Source organism: Pelecanus crispus, chromosome Z (genome assembly GCF_030463565.1).
Source record: "Pelecanus crispus isolate bPelCri1 chromosome Z, bPelCri1.pri, whole genome shotgun sequence".
Lineage (NCBI taxonomy): Eukaryota > Metazoa > Chordata > Aves > Pelecaniformes > Pelecanidae > Pelecanus > Pelecanus crispus.
In genome coordinates this window covers 84,417,920-84,444,275 of record NC_134676.1, presented here as the reverse complement: position 1 = coordinate 84,444,275, position 26,356 = coordinate 84,417,920, and the positions used below count along the sequence as shown (strand labels likewise).

General features: G+C 38.4%; 1 protein-coding gene across 1 annotated transcript in view; it reads left to right on the top strand.

Annotated features, from left to right (window-relative positions):
* Nucleotides 1-26,356, top strand: part of KIAA0825 (KIAA0825 ortholog) — a 238,794-nt gene that overhangs the window by 74,755 nt on the left and 137,683 nt on the right. The window contains exons 10-12 of the mRNA XM_075726885.1: nt 419-601; nt 14,512-14,622; nt 19,802-19,941. Coding sequence (XP_075583000.1) covers nt 419-601; nt 14,512-14,622; nt 19,802-19,941 — 434 coding nt within the window. The remainder of the gene's footprint in view (nt 1-418; nt 602-14,511; nt 14,623-19,801; nt 19,942-26,356) is intronic.

The following is a 26,356-nucleotide window of genomic DNA, read 5'->3' as shown; positions in this document are numbered from 1 at the left end:
AAGTTTTGCAAATTGAAGATTTAGTTCACTTGTCATTACTTTTTTGCTCCAGCAGGATTTGAAAATAGTATGTACATTCTAATTATACTTTAACATAAAGAAAATTAAATTTAGTTTTATTTGGTTGTGGGTTAGAAGGTAAGTTGTTCCTGTCTGGTAGCATTGTCATTTGGAAGAGGAAATTTCCATCTTTTTTAAGTCCTCTTTTGACCAGTTTCAGTAACAACTTTTCTGTGGAAGTGCTGAATTTTTACAGTGTAGTGGATTCAGAATTCTACATCACTGATGGAAGATAAAATTTGAAGTCCATGCTATGATTTAGGTATTTCGTGTTGTCAGAGGAAGGCTTCATTTAACTGAAATTTGCCACTATCCTGATGTCCTAAGTAATGTTATTTTCACTTCTTTCCCCCTACAGAATTGATATTGCAGAAATTTTGATGTCCACTGAAGATATGCTCTGGTCAGTTTGCAGCTCTGTACAGGAGTTTCTGAATCCACATGAAGACAGAGATCTCAAGATCTATAAAATACATAGCCACTGCAATAGTCTGCTCTCTGTGCTGGCTATTTTAACTTCACCACTGAAGAATTTGTATGAGTGAGTATGAAAGAAACATTCAACTTGAGATACAATTGGTTCTTGAGCTTAATGGATAAATCTACAAGGTGAATAATTGTGTTGAAATATAAATGCAATGCATAATGTTGACACATTTTAATAACCTTTGACTATTTCTCAATTTGGTCTTGAACTTAACTTTACGGTCTTACCTAAAGCCCCATTATATCTGCTGGGATTGTATTAGCTTTGGATGACACTCCTATACTGCACATTTTTTTTGTCTGGTGATAACATAGACTGTAGTGAATGTCTGGTTTGATTTCCTCTGTAACACAAATAGTAGAATTTAATTAATAATTACTCTCCCAAATTCGCAGTTTACAGATCAGTTAGGACACATTTTGTTAGAAACACATTCTTACGGTCTAAAAACTTTTACCACTATGGTACCAAAGCCTTTGGTAAGGTTTTCAAGGACATAGTCACTCATACAATTGAAAAAATTTCATCTTACTAGTTCAGACTTATCTACCTTCAGCTTCCAGTTAAACTAGAATGTTCTGCTGTCATTGCATAATAACTCTATAAGTACTGGAATTTAAAGATAATTTATTGTAATGATATCTGTTTACATGACCAGTATGCTTCAACAAATACGAAATATTGTTTAAAAGAGAAAGAGTATAGAATGTCCATCTTTATAAAATTATGTCTTCACAAGCCACAACTGTGAAATTGGGTCTGCATCTTTCATTGCTTTTTCATGCTAAAAATTCTGCTGTAAATTTGGTGTAAGAGACAATACAAAGTGAGATCACAAGTTAAAAAAACAACAAACCCCAAAACTAAGAAAGCCAAATCCTATTCAATTGACTTTTATTTTGTTATGCTAAAGAAGAATATTCTAGTTGATACTAGTGGTACAAAGAAGAGGGTGGAGACCTCCTGCATTTAAGCTTCTTTAACTAATTATTTTTTGTCATATGTCAGCTCATCTTAATGTTTGTGGGCTCTGAGGAACATGCAAAAGTAGATTGTAACTGGATGTTTGATCTTATACAATGCAGGCTCATGAAAAAATAGCAGTTAAGAAGGTGACTCATGAGCAGATTAAGTAGTCCTGCTGTGGCAGTAGTAATGGAGGGAGAAATGGACATTGTGGTAGCTGTAACTGCTTCTACTGTCAATTTTGACATTTCACCTTTCCTGTATGAAAGCCCTTAGAATCATGGACTAAAATAAATACGTAGTATAGTCTGTTCCTTTTAGCTATTCTAGTCTCCTCCACTAATCCATGTTGTTTACAGATTTATCTGTACCTGGAATGATAAAAAATGTGTGCTAACTTGAGAAGTTACTGAGTTTTAGAATAAAGTGCCAATGAAGTGAGTGAGGCAGCATATTTTATATTTTATGTAAAATGCCACAGAGTAACAACTTGGTCATATAGGTTTCATATTTAGGCATATAAATTTCAGTATCCTAATTTGCTTTTCTAGAGATCAAAAACTTGACAAGTGCAGGGTGTAGCACCTCATTTAATTTACTACGAAGTATTCTGCAAATCATAACCAAAATCTGTCAGCTTGTCAGAATACAAAAAATGTCATATTTGTTATATAGTTACGAAAATAACATTAACACTAAAAAACATTGTTAGAGAGATGTTTTTATGTAAGCAAAAAGGGATATTTATGGACTGTGTATTCAGAAGTTTTTATTTCCAAAATCTGTGAGGCTCCGTTGTCAAAACAGTTCTTTTATATGGTATGTTTCATTACAGCCAAGGTTTGTCAGGTAGCCTAACCCAGTGTCCAGAATACATAGAAAAAACAGATTTACCAAATTAGCTTCTTGAATTACCATATCCAGTTGGAAACACTTTCATATCCTGAATTTTATGTTGCATTCCTAGGTCCGTTATTTACTGAGTTGTGCATGGTTCATCATGTTACGAATCTATCAATAACAAATTTAGAAGTTATGCATGATTTTAAAAGAATACCAGTCCTTCATCAGTTCTTTTTACAATTACAGCTGTAGAATCAAAATTTCCATCTGTTAGCTTGGCTCTATATCTTTCAAAACTTTGGTAAAATTAACTGGAAGTGAAATAAAGATTTTTATTTTAAATCTATCATGCTCTCTTTTGGTACTAGAAGATTTCCCTGCAGGGACTACGTTTAAATTAATCTTTAGACTGCTCAGGAAAGTTTTGTGTAATCATAAAAGTGGTGATGACAGAACATTGTTTTCCAGGAGTTGTCTAATAATAGGACTGGCTCATTTCCAACTTACTAGAGATGCTGCATTAACTATTGCTTCCAGGGAATTAAAATTATTCAAGATTCTTTATTATGTTGTTGAAATGCAACAAAATAGTAGGGGTGCTGAAAAATTAGGAATATCCTTGACTTCAAATAAAGTGATTCTGGCATATGCTTTCTCCTTCCTAATTTTGTGATCAAACGTTGTGCATTCTACTATCACTTAGAGTCTTTTCTGTATGACAAGGCTGCTTAGACCCAGTTGTAAATTCACCTATGAATCTTGGGTCATCAGTTTTTAATATTCACTCATTTTTCTGTGCTTCATTTTCCTCCACCCTTCTCTGGCCTTCCTGAAGTAACTTCAGCACAATAGAAAAGTTGGTTGGAAAGGACTGCTGGAGGTCATCTAGTCCAACTTCCTGCTCAAAGCAGGACAATCACCAAGAATAGTCAGAGATGACTGTGTTAGCTGACCCATGTAAACCTCCAGGAATCGAGATTTTACAACCTCTCTGGGAAACCTGTTCCACGGCTGCACTGCCTTGCTGCAAAGAATGGCCTAGTGTGAATCTTCAAAGCTGCTGGCTATGGCTTGCTGTATCACACCAATCTGCACTGAGAAAAGTTTGTCAATGTTGTCTTTGTAATTACTCTTTGGATATTTGTAGGCTGCCATTAGATGACTCGACCCTTTAGCCACCTCTTTACCCGAGTAAAGGAGCCCAGATCCATCCACTTCTTGTCATAGATGACGCAGTCTAGTCCTTTCCAGTTTCCTCACATCCTCCTTGAGCTGTAGGCCCAACACCTGGACAGAATATTCTAGGTAAAGCTTAACTGTTGCCAAGTAGATGAAGCTAATCACTATCTTTAGTTGGCTTGCCATACTCCTCCTAATGCAGCCCAGTGTGTGGTTGCATTATTTCTAGTGAGAATACACCCTACTGGCCATAAACCCCAGGCTTGGGGTTGGGTACCGTTGGTACTGACAGTCAGTTCCCAGCCGAGGTTATTATAATTCTGTTGCTGGAGCAAAAAGTTGCACTTTACCTCAGTAAATTTTGTGAGTTTCTGTTGGCCCAGTCATCCATGACTTGGCACTCTACTCTTTGTTGTGTTAACTATTGTGCCCACTTCCCCCAGTTTAGTGTCACCTGTAAATGTCCTAAATGTGTGTTTCTGTCTGTACGCTTTTGTCCAGGTTGTTGAGGAAGCTGTTGAATAGCAGCAGTCTCCAGAATGTGCTCCCCAAAACTACCAGGTGTTGCTACTTCCTTGCTGCTGACCCAAACCTCTGAAAAAGAGGATTTCCATCCCTCAGAATGTCCGGTTGTCATAGTCTTACTCACTGTCAAGGTTGTTGTCAGTTACTCTGTTCAAGTAGGTTGGTTTGGGTTTGTTTTTTTTTTTTTTTCAAGTAGTCAAGGGTTTTGTGCAGTGGATCTAACAGTTTCAATGCTGCTTGTGGATTTTGTAGGAAAATCCAGTGCTGTTCTTCATTCATTATTTTTTACAGAATTAAATTATCCAGGAGAAGCAGGCTGGCAATGTGGAGTACAACAGACCCATTTATGACTTCAGAGTAGAGGCTGTCTTCTGCACCAGGTTGAGGGTTGCTCAAGCTGGAGCAGATCTATTCTTGTGTTTTTTTCTATATTCTTCAGTCTTTTGTACCAAGTAGGAGATGAAAATGTTTCTCTTAGGGAACATCATAAAGAGTAAGGTGGATGCACCTTTTTATGATTTCATACTACGAATTATTGTATCTTGCTTTCTCAACAAGAAATCAGGTGAATGACTTCAATACTGAGAGAAGAATTCAGAGATTCTGTTGGTAAAATGGCTGTCTATTGGGTAAAAATATCTGTCATTCAATTTTAAAAATGGAAAATATTTCTCTTGATTTTAATATATGAGTTATAATTCAAAGTTGCTTTTTAGACATATCTACTCCTTATACAGAGCTAAATCCTTCAAAGTCTACAAGGAAATACCATTAGGATGCATCTTGTTGGCATCTCGTTTTTTCACACCTGCACTGAGGCTTACAAGATCAATTCTCACCTTGTCATACTCTACTGAAGAATAAAACTACTGTAACTTGGAATCTTGCTGGGGTATTAAATACTTTCACAGATGCTGTCCACTGCTTGGAGACTATAGGCAGATGCTTTAACATAACTTGTAGTCAAAACAAATTTCCTACTAGGTATTATTATACTTCTGTCAGAAGAGTAGTTGAATTAAACTGTCTGGCACAGAGTTGGGTTTTCCTGGCAAGAATTACATAGCCAGCAGTGGACACTGAGAATGCTGGCACCAGAATTACTGCATTATCATTAGACACTTGGTTTTTTTATAGTATTTGAAGTTATTGTGATATTTAAACAATCTTTAAAGCCCTCAGATTGTCTCCATGTCAGTTTAAAATTCTTTGTAGAGGTTTTGCCTCAGAGTCCGAAATCTGCCCTGTGCTTGTCCATAGCAGAGAGCTAAGAAACCATACTTAACAAGCTGCTCTAGCCCAGAAGTCTCTCAAACAGTTCAGACACTATCAGTAGACAAGATGTGGTCTTTTCTTATTAGATTACTACCCAAACTGTATCTACCATGCTTTCTTGCAGGAAGTTGGCTCTATGCTTTGCTATAATAAGAAAAGTATTTCAGAGGATGAGAGACAATAAGATTTTTTTTCTTTAATTTTCTTACAATGTTGAAATTACTATCTTTAAAATAATTATTTTCTAGTTTCAGTTCTCCCTTTATATTACAATCTCAGCTTTATTTTTAATCCTTAGGTTTTCATGAATTCACAAAGAGCACAAATTCACTATGTGCTAAGCCTGCTCAGATATTGCTTACTTAAGTTAATTTTGAAGTCTGTAATAAATTCTTCCTACTAATTTGGTTTGATTAGTAAAATTAATTTCAAAATAAATCAGCTTATCTTTTGGAGAAGTTCAGAAGCTATACACCTGTCTTTCTTGTTGAACAAGTGTAATTCTTTCTTTTTCATCTGGGGTCTTATAGGCAGACAGTGACCTTATAGACATGTAGCAACACTTCTAAATTACTGATATGCACCTATGAAAAAAGTTAAAAAGTAACTTTAAATAATTACATGACAAAACACAAATACTATTAATGCTATTTTGACAAAGCACCCTATAAGAAAGAGGAGATTTTACCTCTTAGGTTAGGAGTTCTTAAAGGCTGTATTCCAATGGGTTTCCATTCTGCCTCCGGTTTTAAGCATTTACATCCACTCTCACTCTTTCCATGTTATGGCAATGGCTTTTTTTATGTCTTGTAAAAAGATTCTCTTGTCCTGAGAAAGTCCTCATGTCTTTTCCTGAGGTATTTTTAAATGTCCTTCTACTCTTACTGCAATAGACAGAGTACTGACTCAAAAGTGGGAATGACATTGAATCACTCCAGAAAGTAAAGCATATATACCATAAATGAGTTCTGTAGAAGTGGCATTTTTAACGTTAGTTACCTTCTTTATATAACTTAGAAAATCCCATCCATAAAGAAACAAGCTTCAGAGAAAGAAAGTTATTACGATGAAAAATTCACAGCCAAGTTCAAAAGTAAGGTGCAAAACAAGTGATAATTGATTATGGTTAATGGAGGATGGATGTAACAGACTATATCCTCTGTGCTGGAATTGTATTTAGTGTAAACGAGAGTAAAAAGGGAAGAGGCCAAGGGGCATCCATTCCTATCACACGTTACTGCATCCTAGTGGTTGCTACAGAACTGTACAAATACTGATACATTTATTATTGTTTATTATTGTTATTAAATAATAATTAAAGGCAAATATTAAAGTCTATAATCCTGTTCTTATATATATTATAATCATATAATATAATTAATTAGTAAAAATGGTTAATTTTTAGTATCAGTGGATTGGACACAATCTGATTTTTGCCTCTCATCCTTTGGGTAAGAGAAGTAATGCAGAAGTGACATAAAACTAACTTATCTAATTTTTCACCAGTCCTTGTATTTGAAAACAACGTTATTTTCAACTGGTATTCTGTTTCTCACAAGCCAGTGAAGGTCCAAGGCTTCTGGTTCAAATTTTTGTCCACTTTAATCCAAAGTCTATATGTACTTGCATATTATTTGAAAAAGAACCATTATCATTCCAAAAGATATTTTACTCATGATTATGATAAAAGTATTGATAATATTATGCATATATTGTGCAGAAAGAAAAGAGCTATGGAAATGAATGACTGAAGAGCAATTTGCCTATTTAATGCATTTTCAAACACAGTTTGAAAACATACTATATAGGAGTAAAAATATGAAGAAAACTGCTTTAACAGTACTAACAGTGCTAGATACCAAGTTTCAAAGAGTGAAAGTAAATAAGATATAGAATGACATTTTTAACAGTGCATAAGATAAATAAATTTGCAATTATGTGTATGCATACATATATTAGTACTATTTATCTTAAGGCATGTTCTTCTATTTATATGTATTTATTACTAGTGATCCAAAGGGATTTTCAGGATATAAGGAAGAAATTTTGTGCAATGAGGGTGGTGAAGCACTGGCACAGGTTGCCCAGAGAGGCAGTGGAGGCCCCATCCCTGGCACCATCCCAGGCCAGGTTGGACGGGGCTGTGAGCACCCTGGGCTGGTTAAAGCTGTCCCTGCTCACTGCAGGGGGTTGGGCTTCGGCTGGGATAGAGTTAATTTTCTTCCTAGCAGCAGGCATAGTGCTGTGTTTTGGATTTAGTAGGAGAAGAATGTTGATAACAGGCTGATGTTTTTAGTTGTTGCTGAGTACTGCTTATGCTAGTCAAGGACTTTTTCAGCTTCCCATGCTCTGCCAGGCGCACAAGAAACTGGGAGGGGGCACAGCCAGAATAGTTGATCCAAACTGACCAAAGGGCTATTCCATACCATATGACGTCATGCTCAGTATATAAACTGGGGGGGGTTGGCCGGGGAGCAGCGATCGCTGCTCGGGAACTGTCTGGGTATCGGTCGGCGGGTGGTGAGCAATTGCATTGTGCATCACTTGTTTCGTGTATCATTATTATTATTATCATTATTATACTGTTACTATTAGCATTACTATTTTACTTTATTTCAATTATTAAACTGTTCTTATCTCAGCCCAGGAGTGTTTCTCACTCTTACTCCTCCAATTCTCTCCCCCATCCCATCGGGGTAGGGGGAGTGAGCGAGCGGCTGCGTGGTGCTGAGTTGCTGGCTGGGGCTAAACCACGACAGTCCTTTTTTGGCGCCCAACGTGGGGCTTGAGATAACAACAGATTAATCAGAGTGTATTAAGGAGTCTGTTAACAGTTGCCGGTCACGATATTAGTTCTTCTGATCTGCACCATGTTCTTTTTTTTGCAGCACGCGTTAAAGCTTGCTGTCAGTTTGTGTAGTGTGCTATGCTCTGCAGTGATTCATGATCTTTTGCTTGGGAGGCTCCTTATCAAAGCCCTGACCTTGAGCATTCTTTGGTATTTGGGTTTCATACAGAAGTCACTACTGTACTTCGGGTACTACCTCATAGAGAGAGTTAGCAATTATACTTCTTACTCTGAGAGGCTTGTTGTGGAGGAAATACAGAATGGCACCTTTGCTGCTTTCTTCTATGATGTTTCCTCCTTCATTACAACAACTTTCCTGTATCTTGAACACCCCTGGGCAGTTAAGATACTTCTATTGATAATTCTTGGGAATGTTGTTTCCATTTTGATAAAGGTCAGTAAGCAGTTTAAAAATACCATCCAGAGATCTACCCCAAGGCTGGATAGTTATGAGTGGCAGGGTGTGTGGGATCGTATGCGCAAGTACCTAGGGCAGTGGGGACCTCCAGTGTTTTGGAACTTCACCCCTGAACAAGTGCAGAATCCTGAAGAATTAGTAAAGTATTTGGAAGAAGTATGTTGTCACCCTGGTAGCTCCAGAGAGACACAAATCATTGCAACATGCTGGGGACTGGCCCATGCCTATCGAGCCGTGGTCAACGCTAATCAGTACCCTCAAAAGAAAGAGAAGGTCTCTGGATCTGATGACAAAACAACAAGCACTGTGGCTACTCAAACCCCCACTACAGGCCCTGCGGCTACTCCAACCCCCACTACAGGCCTTGCAGCTACTCAAACCCCTGCCCCAGGCACTGTGGCTACTCCAGCCACAGCCATGAGCACTGCAGCTACTCAAACCCCAGTGACAGACACTGTGGCTAAACCAGAGAACCAACCTGCGCCGGTATCAGTTGCCCCTATACAGAAGAAAAAATACACGAGGAAATCAGTTCGTTTAGTAAGGGATGAAGATGAACCAGGGCCATCACGAGAACCAGAGGAGGAAGAACCCGTAAATGAGATGGTGACCACCCGATCCCTATCCCTGAGTGAGCTGCGAGATATGCGAAAAGATTTTGGTCGTCATCCAGGCGAGCACATCATCACCTGGCTGCTCCGATGCTGGGATAACGGGGCCAGTAGCCTGGATTTAGAGGGTAGGGAAGCCAAGCAGCTGGGATCCCTTTCCAGGGAAGGGGGCATTGACAAAGCAATTGGAAAAGGGGCAAAACCGCTCAGCCTCTGGAGGCGACTTCTGTCAAGCGTGAAGGAAAGGTATCCCTTCAAGGAGGATGTTTTATACCGCCCAAGCAAATGGACCACCGTAGAGAAAGGTATCCAGTACCTGAGGGAATTAGGCGTGCTGGAGGTGATTTACAGTGACCTGAATGATGAGCGGTTAACCAAAGACCCAGATGAAGTCAGGTGCACACAATCCATGTGGCGGAAGGTGGTACGGAGCGCACCAGCATCGTATTCCAACTCGTTGGCAATACTAGCCTGGAAAGACGACGAGGCACCAACGGTGGATGAAGTGGCTAGACAACTCCGGGACTACGAAGAAAAGCTCTCTTCCTCCCTACGGGCCTGTGTCTCGGCTGTGGAAAAACTGTCTGAAAAAATATGCCAAGAGTTCCAACAACTCAGAGAGGATCTGTCCTACTCCCCACCTGCACGGACCAGTGTCTCAGCCATTAGGAGTCAACGTCCCTATGCTCAAGAGAGAGGATATAGAGGATACACACCACGGGGCACCCTGTGGTTTTACCTGCGTGATTATGGAGAGGACATGAGAAAGTGGGATGGAAAACCCACCTCAACCTTAGAGGCACGGGTGTGTGAATTGCAAGGAAAAACTATTAGAAAAGGCGGTTCTCCCAGGAAAATTGCAGCTCCAGTTTCCAGTGAGCAGTTCCCGAGACAGAGTAAGAGGGCTAATTTTACTTCCGACCTTGATCAGGGAACTTTTGATTCACATTTACAGGAAGTGAACAACGAATACTGTGACCAGTGTTAGAGGGGCCCTGCCTCCAGCCAGGTGGAGGAAAGGGACAACCGGGTTTACTGGACTGTGTGGATTCGATGGCCTGGAACGTCAGACCCACAGGAGTATAAGGCTCTAGTGGACACTGGTGCACAGTGCACGCTAATGCCATCAAACTATAGAGGGGCAGAACCCATTTGTATTTCTGGAGTGACAGGGGGATCCCAACAGCTAACTGTACTGGAAGCTGAAGTGAGCCTAACTGGGAATGAGTGGCAAAAGCACCCCATTGTGACTGGCCCAGATGCTCCGTGCATCCTTGGCATAGACTACCTCAGGAGAGGGTATTTCAAGGACCCAAAAGGGTACCGGTGGGCTTTTGGTATAGCTGCTTTGGAGACAGAGGAAATTAAACAGTTGTCCACCTTGCCCGGTCTCTCAGAGGACCCTTCAATTGTAGGGTTGCTGAAGGTTGAGGAACAACAGGTGCCGATTGCTACCACAACTGTGCACAGGCGGCAATATCGCACCAACCGAGACTCCCTGATTCCCATCCATAACCTGATTCGTCGACTGGAGAGCCAGGGAGTGATCAGCAAGACTCGCTCACCCTTTAACAGTCCCATATGGCCAGTGCGAAAGTCTAATGGGGAGTGGAGACTAACAGTGGACTATCGTGGCCTGAACGAAGTTACACCGCCGCTGAGTGCTGCCGTGCCAGACATGCTAGAACTTCAATACGAACTGGAGTCAAAGGCAGCTAAGTGGTATGCCACAATTGATATTGCTAATGCATTTTTCTCCATCCCTTTGGCAGCAGAGTGCAGACCCCAGTTTGCTTTTACCTGGAGGGGTGTTCAGTACACCTGGAACCGACTGCCCCAGGGGTGGAAGCACAGCCCCACCATTTGCCATGGACTGATCCAGACAGCACTGGAACAGGGTGAAGCTCCAGAACATCTGCAGTACATTGATGACATCATTGTGTGGGGCAATACAGCAGAAGAAGTTTTTGAGAAGGGAAAGAAAATAGTCCAAATCCTTCTGAAGGCTGGTTTTGCCATAAAACAGAGTAAGGTCAAGGGGCCTGCACAGGAGATCCAGTTTTTAGGAATAAAATGGCAAGATGGACGTCGTCAGATCCCAATGGATGTGATCAACAAAATAACAGCTATGTCCCCACCAACTAGCAAAAAGGAAACACAAGCTTTCTTAGGCGTTGTGGGGTTTTGGAGAATGCATATTCCAAATTACAGTCAGATCGTAAGCCCTCTCTATCAAGTGACCCGGAAGAAGAACGAATTCAAATGGGGCCCTGAGCAACAACAAGCCTTTGAACAAATTAAACGTGAGATAGTTCATGCAGTAGCCCTTGGGCCAGTCCGGGCAGGGCAGGATATTAAAAATGTGCTCTACACCGCAGCCGGGGAGAATGGCCCTACCTGGAGCCTCTGGCAGAAAGCACCAGGGGAGACTCGAGGTCGACCCCTAGGGTTTTGGAGTCGGGGATACAGAGGATCCGAAGCCCGCTATACTCCAACTGAGAAGGAGATACTGGCAGCATATGAAGGGGTTCGAGCTGCTTCAGAAGTGGTTGGTACTGAAGCACAGCTCCTGCTGGCACCCCGACTGCCGGTGTTGGGCTGGATGTTCAAAGGGAGGGTCCCCTCTACACATCATGCAACTGATGCTACATGGAGTAAGTGGGTTGCATTGATCACACAACGGGCTCGAATAGGAAACCCCAGTCGCCCAGGAATCTTGGAAGTGATCATGGACTGGCCAGAAGGAAAAAACATTAGAATATCACCAGAGGAGGAGGTGACACGTGCTGAAGAGGCCCCACTGTATAATAAATTGCCAGAAAATGAAAAGCAATATGCCCTGTTCACTGATGGGTCCTGTCGTCTCGTGGGAAAGCATCGGAGGTGGAAAGCTGCTGTATGGAGTCCTATACGACAAGTCGCAGAAACTGCTGAAGGAGAAGGGGAGTCGAGTCAGTTTGCAGAGGTGAAAGCCATCCAGCTGGCTTTAGATATTGCTGAAAGAGAAAAGTGGCCAGTCCTTTATCTCTATACTGACTCATGGATGGTGGCAAATGCCCTGTGGGGGTGGCTGCAGCAATGGAAGCAGAGCAACTGGCAGCGCAGAGGCAAACCAATCTGGGCTGCCGCATTGTGGCAAGATATTGCTGCCCGGGTAGAGAACCTGGTTGTAAAAGTTCGTCATGTAGATGCTCATGTACCTAAGAGTCGGGCCACTGAAGAACATCAAAACAACCAGCAAGTAGATCAGGCTGCTAAGATTGAAGTGGCTCAGGTGGATTTGGACTGGCAACATAAGGGTGAATTATTTATAGCTCGGTGGGCCCATGATGCCTCAGGCCATCAAGGAAGGGATGCAACGTATAAATGGGCTCGTGATCGAGGGGTGGACTTAACTATGGACAGTATTGCACAGGTTATTCATGAGTGTGAAACATGCGCTGCAATCAAGCAAGCCAAGCAGTTCAAGCCCCTTGGGTATAGTGAACGATGGCTAAAATATAAATATGGGGAGGCCTGGCAGATTGATTACATCACGCTCCCACAGACCCGCCAGGGCAAGCGCTATGTGCTCACCATGGTGGAAGCAACCACTGGATGGCTGGAAACATATCCCGTGCCCCATGCCACCGCCCGGAACACCATCCTGGGCCTTGAAAAGCAAGTCCTGTGGCGACATGGCACCCCAGAAAGAATTGAGTCAGACAACGGGACTCATTTCCGAAACAACCTCATAGACACCTGGGCCAAAGAGCACGGCATTGAGTGGGTGTATCACATCCCCTACCATGCACCAGCCTCCGGGAAAATTGAGCGATACAATGGATTGTTAAAGACTACCCTGAGAGCAATGGGTGGTGGGACGTTTAAACATTGGGATACGCATTTAGCAAAAGCCACCTGGTTAGTCAACACCAGGGGATCTGCCAATCGAGCTGGCCCTGCCCAATCAAAACTTTTACGTACTGTAGAAGGAGATAAAGTTCCTGTAGTGCACATGAAAAATATGCTGGGGAAGACAGTCTGGGTTACTTCCCCCTCTGGCAAAGGCAAACCCATTCGTGGGATTGCTTTTGCTCAAGGACCTGGGTGCACTTGGTGGGTGATGCGAAAGGATGGGGAAGCCCAATGTGTACCTCAAGGCAATTTGATTTTGGGTGAAAATAGCCAATGAACTGAATTGTATAATATTAATTGCTTTATAATACTGTATGTTATCTCTTAACTATATGTTATCTCTTAACTGCATGTTAATATAATAATATAGTAGGTTAATATTAAGTATATAATACTATATATTATGATTGCTATATGCCGCATCAATGGTATTGCAGTAAGAATTGCCCAGCCTAAGGAAAATGAACTTTGATGAAACCATGTTGGAATGAGAACTGACTTCAGCATGCAACAGTCCAACACTGCACACCACCTCTCCTGCTCTGAAAGACTGTGATGACAGATGGAACCCAAAGTCATGGGCTAAATGAACTCAATGGACATTTTAGAGGGATGGGCCATAGACAAAGGGAATGATATCTGTGTGTATATCAAGATAGGGAAAGGGGTGGTGATTAATTGGAACACATTGGAAAGGGGAGGGCCTGTGCATGACGTAGATGGTATAGAATAAGGGGTGGATACTGTCCTGGTTTCGGCTGGGATAGAGTTAATTTTCTTCCTAGCAGCAGGCATAGTGCTGTGTTTTGGATTTAGTAGGAGAAGAATGTTGATAACAGGCTGATGTTTTTAGTTGTTGCTGAGTACTGCTTATGCTAGTCAAGGACTTTTTCAGCTTCCCATGCTCTGCCAGGCGCACAAGAAACTGGGAGGGGGCACAGCCAGAATAGTTGATCCAAACTGACCAAAGGGCTATTCCATACCATATGACGTCATGCTCAGTATATAAACTGGGGGGGGTTGGCCGGGGAGCAGCGATCGCTGCTCGGGAACTGTCTGGGTATCGGTCGGCGGGTGGTGAGCAATTGCATTGTGCATCACTTGTTTCGTGTATCATTATTATTATTATCATTATTATACTGTTACTATTAGCATTACTATTTTACTTTATTTCAATTATTAAACTGTTCTTATCTCAGCCCAGGAGTGTTTCTCACTCTTACTCCTCCAATTCTCTCCCCCATCCCATCGGGGTAGGGGGAGTGAGCGAGCGGCTGCGTGGTGCTGAGTTGCTGGCTGGGGCTAAACCACGACACCTCTAAAGGTCCCTTCCAACCCAAAGCAGTCTATGATTTTATGATTCAGTCTTCCATGTAATTCAGAAGTATTTGATGTTTTTCAGGGCATTTCTGAACAATTCTGAAGAACATCTTCCTCAAGATTTTTCAAAAGTCTTTTATCATCCATTACACTGGTTATTTTGCATACCATCATCCTGTTCTTCCTTACTGAAGTGAGTATCAAAAGTTGATTGTTGTAAATGAATCACCAGACAGTCAATATTAATCAAATACTGCTATAACATTTTGAAAAGAGTATATCTGAATAAATGTCTAATTAATATTCTGATTAAAAAAAACACAGAAACATTTTTTAAAATTCATTGCAGATTTCCCTAATCTTTAAACTTTAAGAGTCTCTAAGAAAGGTCATGCTGAAAGCAGTGCACCGTGCAGCTTTTTGCTAGTATACTCATTACGTTTGATATTTGAATTATCTGTAAAGTTTTCTTGCTTTAATTAAAGAGTATATAGCTCTTGACAATAATGTAGTTCAGCACAGTAGCTGTTTTGAAAGACTTATAATTAAGGGGGAGATAAAGAATATATGCCTCTGTTTATGATTGCTGGTTAAAAAAAAAGGTTTGATATATAAATAACTCATTGAAAAATATGCTGCTTGATCGTAGTTGATTTTTTGGGAGATTACTGCATGATTAGACGCAAAAGCTTAATTTCTTTTTCTATGTCACTGCATATAATGACAAGTTGCATATGAGACATATGCTACCAGCTGTGCTGTCATTCCCTTTCTAATTTTGAACCTGAAGCACTCCCACACCAGAGTAGATCCTCTCCCAACCCCTTCACCTCCTCCCCCTCTTCAAAAGTTATCTCCTGAGAGATTTTCACTCTCCATTCTCATGAAAAGCCGCTTTTGTGAGTTGTTATTGTGATTTCTGAGAAAGTATTTTTATATTTTGGAGGAATAGGTTATCATATTGGTGGTGGCCTATGGTGACATATTGAAGACCAATGCGCTGTGGATTTATTACCTCTTACCTTGTATGCAGTTTCTTATACTTTGTAGATCACAGTATCTTCCCTATGATTTTGCCCCATACTACACAATACATGCTGATTTCTCTCCATTGCCTCCACTCCTAACTACATGTCAGCAGTACTGTTATCTCCTTCGCTGGTGCCTCTCATACCTGCTGAACCAGAGGCCATAGATGCTGTGACTGCGTCAAAGTTTTGTGGTTGGCTAACCAAAATGCCAAACAGAGTGAATAACTGTTGAATTCAGAATGTGTCCTTTTCCCTGCTTGAAATAGTAATTTAAGTTTTTCTAAAGCTTGAAAGATCATGTGCTTTTACCTCTGAACTGAGCTTCAAGCAAATTTGTCAGTGGCTTTATAAGTTATGCATGGGTAGAGACACGGGAGAGGAGAAGGGGGGATATAGGAGAGGGAATGACTGCATGATCGCTTAAAAAGGGATCTACTCTATTTCTGGGAAAATTTATGCTTCATTAAGGACTTATTGTAGAAAAGACAATAAGCTTTTTGATGCCTTAATCCAAGGCCAGTACTCAAAATTTAAATTATACTGTGAATTGTAAGTTTTGGAAGATGACTTCACAAGTAAGTACCCTCTGCTGTGTGAAAGTATGTAAAGGAAATGCTGGTACCATTTCAGCCTGGCATAATTCTCTTTTTTAAGGTGGAATTAGGATTTTACAGATGCTGTTCAGGACAGATCTGTCTTGAATAAATAGCAGAAAACTATTCCAGAGCTATCCATCATTTATGTATTTTCCGTGGATGAAAGGGGAGAAAATATACATCTTCTTGACCACCAAATGGGAAAATGAGGAGTCCAAAAGAAAGCACATCTCTCAGAAGATGTAGTTAGTGCTCCTGTGTGAGGACAGTCAATATATACAAAGCCATGGCTAGTGTCCTGGTGATAAAGAGTAAACTATGTTGGTAAAATATTTGATGCTCTCTTTTAACAACACACCTTTCAGCTGCTCAGAAAAAACAGTGAAAGGCCCTGTATGTAATGAAGTAATTTGAGGGACATATCCTGTAATTTTGTTAACAGTTTTACACTGTATATTTATGTCATGGAAGCTTTTCTTTCTTGAAATACTGCATTTAGAGTATTAACAAGACACATTATGTTTAAGTATCACAGAAAACTATTTTTTAGAGCATCCTAATTCTTCCTGGATTCTTTTATGTTTTTACTTCTTACAGCTAATAAAAATATATAATCACTGTCTGTAACAAAACTGGAAGCACAGGCCCCTGTACACCTCCCAGCTGTGGCCACCTAATTTTTAACTGAAGACTCTAACCTGGCATAAGTGTACCTATTAAGTATTTGCTCCTCCTAAGCTTGACATTTCAAGAGGAAGTTTTGCTAGTTCCTGAAATGATTTTGTTTACAATTTCACTATTTAACCAGATTTACTACATTATTTTTCATGCCTAAAAATGGCTACAGTCTGTTTTCTTTTATCTATTTGATTTCAACATCTTTGTCAATGTTGTTAACATGAATTAGTGTTACTGTTTGTTTGCCTTACAAAATCTCAAACTTATCATTTGAGGTTTTCTTTTTTTCTATCTTGGATACTAACCAAAATAACATAGTTAGTTATCAAACTAAATAATTACTGATAATTTATATTACAGTTCCTTTAGTGGTAATTGTGATTCATTCTTTGCTTCGTTTTGTGTTTACAATCATACCATTTGTAAATCAGAGTTCTGGGTTTTTTTTCTTTTACTGTACAAAACTGAACATTTATATGTGTGATATTTATATGTACTTCACCTTTTGTCACTTCTGATGAGGCTAGTCTTATTTTCACTAGTACTGAGTTACGAGGATGGGAGAACATATGCCTCTCCATATGCACGTTACAAAACTTCTCAGTGCATTTATTGGTGCTAGCTTCATGGCTGTAGGGAATGTCTGCTATATTTTATTTTTCCTCCAAGTGAGTCACACCATTGTACATTTCAATTTGCAAGAGGCTTAAAGAGCCAAGAACTGGTGTATATTACAACATGATAACTTTCCATCTGGTCAATGACAGACAAGTTTTATTTCAACTCAAATATTCTAAAAATGGCATTTATTTCTAAAGTAATTTAAAATATTGTTCGTCATAAATCTCATTGGCCAAACTTGTCCCTTTTCTTATAGTTTGAAGGCAGTGAGTGACCTTATTAGATACAATAATGTGGTGTTCAGGCGAGAAACAAAATTAAACTGGCCCATATATTTTAACTGAATTAGTAAAGTGTTGAGTATGCTCTCAGACACAGCCCTAATTCTAGTGTGAATATAGTAATTGTTTTAATGTAAACTTTAATTACTAACTACTAATTAGTTCTCAACTATGCGTTAGAGTTTATAAATGTATAAACCAATCTTGAACATACAGAAATTAAGGTAATACTATTAAGAATGCAAAGCCCTCATGTTGAAAGTTTGAATACAATATGTGTTTTAAATATGGAAAAGTTCTATCAAGATTTAAATGTATATGTGTATATATTTTTGATAAATATTATTAGAATTGAATATGTGCTTATATGCAAAACTATAATTGTCAAGCCAGTGCTACATTATCAATGACTGTATGCAACGTACCAGAAGAAAATCACAAAAGCTGTACATAAGTTTTCATGGCACATACATTGCTTATCAACTTGTAGGTATTTGCTTTACTGTTAAAATCCCAAAGGCTGAGGTGTATAACATCCTCCTTTACTAAAATGACTATTACAGTATCAATTGTGAAGTTTTGACATAATAGTGTGATGTAAAGGTTCTGGTGCAACATGGGGTTATGGGAGCTTGGTTTCCTTAGGTTACTTCAAGGTTGCCCTGCAAGGTATGTGGCATACTGCTTTTCTGGTAATGAAAATACGCATACATGTGAGGGAGTAAACTAGAGGAGTGTATCAGCTGGCATTTTCATTTCCAGGCATTGCAGGTTTGTATTAGGTATATTGTCTATATAGCAACATTGACAGAACAACGAAGTTTTTGTGAGGTCATCTCTGTTTTTTCTCATGTGTGCGTTCAGGCGGAGTGGGGTGGTGGCCGACTTGGCTGAGTCAAGATGGTCATAGAAGTGTGCAACATAACAGAGAAGTTCCCCTCCATTAGAAAAGCCACATGAACCCATTTTACTTCTGTCCCAGTAGTTGTGTGTAAATGGCACATGAAGTATACGTGCAGAGGCATATAAATCCTTCTCTAGTCTGACAGGAAAATGTAGCTCCTGATGAAGAAGGCTTTAACTGATGCTGAAGGTGTTGTGTGTGTACTGGCAGATAATGTTTATGCCTGCATAGTTAACGCGTCAGTGTGTATGTAGTTTTTACACTGGTGCATGTAAAATTTATGTGCATAGAAGTTTACATACACGGTGCATAAACTTTCAATGTTAGCAACTATTGTTGTATAAACTTGCAGCCAAAGTTAATAAATACAATGGCTAAACATCAGTTGAAATTTCATTTTAAAACCTTCAAAATAAGGAAAAATTAAGCTTTCAAGCAAAAGTATTACCCACAACCCAATTTTAAAAACTTCTTCTTAAAAATGTTTCAAGAAGAAGAAAATAGTAAGTACGATGGGTGATAAACATCTTGCAGGACAAGATTTTTTTTTGTTTTATTTAATTGCTCCAATGTGAGTTCAGCGGTTGGTATTGGGTCATTGGCTGAGTTCAGAGGAAGACCTGGAATATTTTTGTTTGGCAACCTAGCCTTTTGCAGAACATGGAAACTGCAAACAGAAAACAAACTGCAATGTCCTTAAAAGCTAATGAATTTGTACTACGCTTTCTCACTTCTCCCTGCTGCCAAAGCAGTTATCCAACCAGTCTAATATTTCAGGTGGATTTTTCAGGACATGTAAGAATTGGTCAACCTAATATAGAATCTTGCAGCCCCATTGAGCATTCTGTTTTTTGATTAAGAGCTTCATATACTTCATCAAGGACACTTCAGAGTTCTTACTAAACAATTAATGTAATAGTGAACTAAAGAATAACAGCCTTAAATTTATTCAAGCACCAAAAAAATCTTTTTTGCCTGGTAGGACAAGGCAAACGTGGTTCCATGAAAGAGATAAGTGCGGTTGCTTTGTATCAGTTATAACTTTGGCAGACTACCAAATGTTAATTTGCTTTTAGCTAATTGAGATTAAATGTAATTCCTTCCCTGAGCTGCCTTAAAGTAAGCAAGCATGAAAGCGTTTTCAGAGTAATCTGGGAGGAATTGACATTTAAGGGAGTTAGCATTACATCTGCACTTTAAGGATATTAATTTCATAGATAAATTAACTATGTTATTCTGTCCTTATCTTACATTTTGAAAGGACTCCATCAGCCAGAGGGATGGCAGCCCAGGGTCAGCTGAAACTGCTCTTATCCCAGCCATACTGTAATTTGAACTTGCTTTTGGAAACATTGCTACATCATGATTGTCTCTTAGTGAAAATTTTACTGAGGAGTTCAAGTAAGTATTTATACTGTCAATCCTTATAAGAATATTGGTGAGAAACACAAATTCATTTTTAACTACTTAAATACTGAAGGAAGGCTGTCAACCATTTTTAGGGGTATCAGTAGCCATTCTGTTATCAGTAGGACACTTCTTGAGTGGGTAAAAAGAAAGAAAAAAATCATCACTTTTTTAATGAGAATGTTTTGCTATCAATCCAAGTATTCATAGTTTCAAAGCAGTTTAAGTTATTATATATTTGTCACTGTAGGCATTCTGGAAGTACATTTTATACACTTCCTCATGTTAATACTCACATTAATGCCATTATGAAAGTAGAACAAACAAAAGAATGGTTCTACAAGGTTTTCTTTTCATTCTGCCAATATTGTGTTTGAAGTAACAAATGTTATCACATCTTTCCTTTTAATAGCTTTTGGATCAAATGATCAGATTGTTGAAAAGCTAATGGCATGATCACCTGTTTCATACAATTTTGCAGTGATAGTGAAGGAGAGTCTCAGTTTCTATCTTTCTTTAGCAAAAGAATTCACCCTACTTATCAAAAAAACCTATTAGGTCCACATAGTATTAGTTACAACACAATTTAGTTCTCTCATTTTAAAATGCTCTAATATTTTTCAGGGGTAGAACATTGCTTCCACTTCAGTCATGCAGCTTATTGAGAGCTGTACCACATCCACTTGCCTGTTCAAATACATGTCATCTTTTACAAAGACTGACAAATGTTTGATGTTGATCATATTCTTACTCTAGTGTTACCCAGTGTTGAATTTTACTAGCTGCTTAAATTATCACAGGTATTAAGTGAGAGAATATATTAAACTATGGCCTGACCCACCACTTGAGTTGCAAGGAAATATAAGCTACTTTGAGTTAGAAAATGTGCTATTTAAACAGACTTTATTAATGTAATTACAGTATTGATATGAATAAGCTTTCAGTTTAGATAAAGTTGAAACCTGCAATGATTCATATCTTCTAAATTAATTTCAATTGGATTAATTATCTAATGATAAAATGATTGTATTCTTTATTACTTTTCCTGTACAGCAGCTTTCTCATTTTTTTAATTATGTGAGCTGTTATGTATTAGTACAAGGAAAGTTGGACAAAGAAGCTCTGTCTTAGTACTAGCAACGACAGTTTTGGATTCTTCTGTTCGGTAGGATAAAAGGCTTACAGAATTATGTACTTACCAACAGTAAAATTTTGCAATGTGTAACATTGTGCATGAAAACAGATAAAAAGCTAAGTATACCATAGTTTTTGAGTGATTTACCCTAGTGATAACAAAAGTCCCTGGTATTTACCTAGATTATAAGAATTTTTGTAATAGGAAAAGCCTTCTCACATTTTGCTTTATTTTACACTCAGTCTTTCCTTTTCCCATTTAAAACCAGGCCAGAAGACAAAAATTCTATATAAAGAGGTGCTTATATGTAGATGTTTTTAGGTAATTATAACTTTTTTTTTGTGTTGTAGCAATACTTTGGGACACTTACGGTAGGCATCACACACAATTTAATTTAATTGCACTCCTGGTTTTCTCATATGGTTTTACCATGGTGAGGGTCAGAAATAATGTATATTCCCTATCATAGTAGGGAGTACTGTTGGGTTGGCAAAGTTGTCTCAGTAGAAAGAGTATTTTGGGAGAATGCACGTATGCATGATTTAGTGTTCCTAAATATTATAAGAAGGTTATCATATTTGTTGAAGCTATTGAAACTCTATGTATGTAACTATATGCTGCCTGGGCAGGGAGGTGACAAGATTCGGACTTTTGTGGGGTTTTGTGCAATATGATATATGAAATGTACCTGAAAAATAACATGCTCCTCAAATATGAAGTTATCACATCAAAAATACTGGAGGCAATAAATCAGGACACCCAAAACTGAACCACTTATCCCCAATAAGTATGGCCACTGGGTAAAAGGCACCGTTGAAAAAATAGTTGAAAAATTGGATTTGCATATTGGACCCCTGTAACTTAAACTACAAGTCTAAATAGCCTAGCTGTATTGAATTACAGTTAATTACAGTGTAATATAATCCCAGAGTTGTTTTCTATAGGTCCAACATTCAGAAAATTTCTTGTAAGACATGTTCTTGAGTGAGTGAAGGGTCTAGGGCCTTTGCTATGCCTTTGCAGAGAGAAATAATGAGGGTAGCTGGTATTGTGTTAATTTGCTGACAAAACAAACTGTTTTGCAATTTTCTTGGCAGAATTTTTTACCAGAATTGCTTTATCACCCATGGATATGAAACAGAAATAGATTATTTGACAAGCAACAAATAATAGAGGAATAACGTGGTGCTTGCATAATATGAGTTATTGAATCCAGCAGATGCTGATATGAAAATGGGAAGGGTGAAAGTGAACTCTGAGAGTTTCTGCTAGACTTGCTCTAAATGCACAGCATGCCAGCAGAACAGTCTGTGATTTCTTGTTTGAGAGTCTATTTCCAGGAACCGGGAGTTATTCTTTGCATAATAAAGCAAAAAGCAATAGCTTTATTGAATTATAGTGGCCCAACACAGGATTAATACCAAAGGGAACCTCATCAGTCAACAGATACCTTGCCATTTACCCATAGCAGATAAGAAAGTCACTGAGAAGTCATCAACAAGGCACATCCGAGGCCTTCAATCAGTCCTTGGGCCTCATACATACTTTTGTTTAAGAAGAAGAGATGGTAGCACCAAGTTAATGGTGTACAGTAGAAGAAGCAATGTATTCCTTTTGAAAAAAAGTCTTATTCATTACAATGAATACATGAGACTCCAGTTGTTACAGAGATTTAATTTCATTTTCTACATACAACTTTATAGTGAATACTAGCATGTAGAGATAAACTGGAAGAAAACACGTTTCACAGCAGGACAAGGTCATTGGCAGTTTCACCTAATGGTTTTGGCTTGCACAATGCATATTGAAGAGGCTAATGAAAAAGGGTATTGTGTAGCCTGTACAGTTAAACCTAGATGATATCCTGGTCCCCACTAAAATTTTGAAATAAGAACTGACAGTAACATTTGCAAATATTCTCTCATAAGTTTAAGGCTGCAAAGCTGAAATTGGACCCAAAGAAATGTGAGTTGCTTCAAAAAGAGATAATTCACCTTGCACACATAAGCAGAGTGGGGAAGGGAGAAAATAAAACTGTGTGCGGCAGTATCAGCCAACTCCCTAGACACTAACAGATATGAAGAGTTTTCTAAGACTGTGCTTTTATAAACCAATTTCTGGCAGGAAAAATGACTTGAAAATATACTTGTAGAATGGAAAGACTTTTTTCCCCACTCCAATTCTTTGCCCCTTCTGAAGTAGCTGTTTAACTGCCACAATGTATAATGTATAAATTTTAAGCACTAATTAAGTTTTAATTAAATTTAATTAAATTAATTAAATTTTAGGCATTTAAAGGTAAGTAGCACTGATTTTTTGTTAGTTACCCTAAAGGAATAGTGAGAGGTGGTAACTGTACCAACTGACCTCACTTAGGAATCAGACTGAACTTCTAGTGACAGTAGTGAGATATTACAAAAGAAAATGTATATTCCTTAAATAAATTACCATCTCCATTAAAATTATGGCATTGGCTAAATCTGTATAACAGTTTAAAACTTCTATTTCAAGTACTTGAAGGTCATTATTTTTCTACTTCCTTGTAATAACTCTTTGGATTTAACAATCCTGAGACAGTCTACCAGGCAACTGGAAGAACTAGCAACTGTGTTAGTCCCATGGTTCAAGCACACACAATTTTCAGGACATATAGTCTTGCAGGTTTTTTGACAAAACTCGGAGATAATCTGGAACACTGTCCTCATTAGGAGAGCACAAGTATGTCTCTTAGAGGAATTTATATGCTTGTGCAGAGATAGCTCTCTCCTCCAGGTATTTATGGATCATCCAGGGTGAGGCTTATGAGTACAGACTCCAGAACACCTGAAAGTTTTCTTAGCTTCTTCATGATAGCAAAGTGTATCATGGTAGCCTAACAACAAAACATTAGAAAATTATTCTAAAGGTGGCATGTCCTCAAAATATCCACATGACCAGTAAACTTATTGGATACTATACCTGCATAACCAATGTGGTAAAATGGTGGAAGGGTTTAGTGACATCATGTACTTCTAGCTGGAAGATCAATAGAAAAGGGACCTTAATGAGATATCCTATTCCTTTTGATGATTTTCCAGTGACAAGCTTAAAAAAACCAGTAAACAGGTTTTATGGAGTTTCTGAAATATCGAATAGGAATTTCCATTTGGACTGTAATAGAGCCCTGCTGAGAATCACATACCTTCTCTTGACAAAGTGTGATGATAGCCTCTGTGATATATCTGTGATAGTCTCTGTGACTATGACTATATATGGTCATATGGATAGCTTCTCAAAGACCTAGTCATTTTCTGGTAGGAGCTTCTTGCTACAGTAGAGCTCTAGACTGAATACCTTTTAAGAGGGTAACCTCTTCAGTATTGATCCCAATCCATGGAGTAATACAAAGGAGGTAATATGGCCATAGGACTAAATTCAATATTGCCTCATCAAATTTGGCTATCAGAATGCCACAATTTCAGCACACTATCCCATAAAATCAGTGCTGGAGGTATTCTGATAGTAATGATTTTTCTATTTCACATGGATAAGAGAGATTTCACAGAAGCCATTAACCCAGAGATTCATTAATGGAAGCTTCTCAGATAGTTGAAAATAAAATGTTTAGGGAGAAAAAATTCTAAAGGGAGTTGGATGAGAGTAAAATACTATGGGATTGGTGATGTATAAATATATAGGCACAGAAGTAGTTTGCTGATATGTTAATAATTTATGGGCAGATGATACAAAGTTTGTTAAAGTCTTTTTGTCTTCTGTTGAGCTTTTTATTTGTCACAAATTTAGGATTCATTGGATTCACAGGTAGCAGCTAATACAGGGGATATTATTATTTGGGTTTTACTGTTGAAATGGGTAGGATTAAGATCTGCATTTCATTCAGGATAGAAGTAATATGATCTAAAATTTCTTTTTGGAATTAAAAACTAAAATAATGGACTTTCTGCCAAAGTGAAGTCATATTCAAAGTTACAATAGATTCTAGTTGTCAAGACTGACTGGAGAATGGTTGCACTGGAGAGAGGCACCTCGATGAGAGACAAGTAAAATGATCTACCAGAACAGGTACAGAAAAAGAATAGAAAAAAAAGCCAGTGACAAAAGAAGCACTGAGAATACAGTGCAAAGAAGCAAGTAGTGCAGAGTGCCTGCTGAAAGATTTGGTCTATAAACACATAAAATATATCTTTTTGCATTCTTTATATCCTCATCAGCTACTGTGATTTAAACTATAAAGATAGCAGAAGTTTTATACTCTTTGCAAGTAAAAGAACCGTATCAGAAATAACTTGTGCCATTTTCAGTTTCTCTTCCTAAATGAAACAGCATGTATAAATTTGAATTTTGACTGCCTGTTTTGTTAAAAAAAGCATAACTGTTTATAGCTTGTCTGTCTTGTAAGGATTCACTAGGGAAGAAGTCTAGAGTCAATAACAGAAGATTTTCTAAACTCAGTAAGATTCATTTCATGGCTAAACCAGTAGCAGATAAGAGCTGGATGAGTGTGATAATGTCAGCAAGTTACTGGGAAGTATTTCTATTAGTAAGAAAGAAATATGGATAAATTACACTTGTAAGTCTGCCTCTCTGAAGATATGTTTTTAAAATACATGGTACTATCCCAAGAGGTTAAGTGCATTATTTTGTCATAGGAAGAATGATTCATTGTGACTGGTTAGGGCATAGCTGTTATTCACTAGATACATAATTTTCTTATAAAGATATTTATTAATAATATTAATATTTTTATATATTTTGGCATGCTCTGTGCATATAGAATATTATGCTATATGGAAATAACAAATAACAGATTTTCTTTAACAGATACCTAAGATAAGTATATAGCCATATTTATGTATGGATGTAAGTCCTGCTAAAATGAAAAAGAAGCATTTTCTTTGAGCTACGTATAGGAGCTTTAGATTCTGTTCACAGATTAGCTTTTGATGTACAAATGCAGTGAATGGAAAAAAGAAAAATATATAGAGGGAAGCATCAGTGGGCAATAAGTATGATGCCTATCATATAAATACTGTTCTTACGTGGTGATTAACAAGAAGGCTGCAGTGGAGTTCAAACTAAGATGAATATTTAATATTATGACAGGTGAGCTAATAAACGTTAAAGAAAAATTCCAAGGCAGGAGAAGTCTACATATCTTTCTGTAGACTCCTAAATCATAATATTTAACCAGCTATACTGATCAACTACCTAAACCTTTCAACCAACTGACATTATCCTTTAAGGTCCCTTCCAGCCCAAACTATTCTATGATCC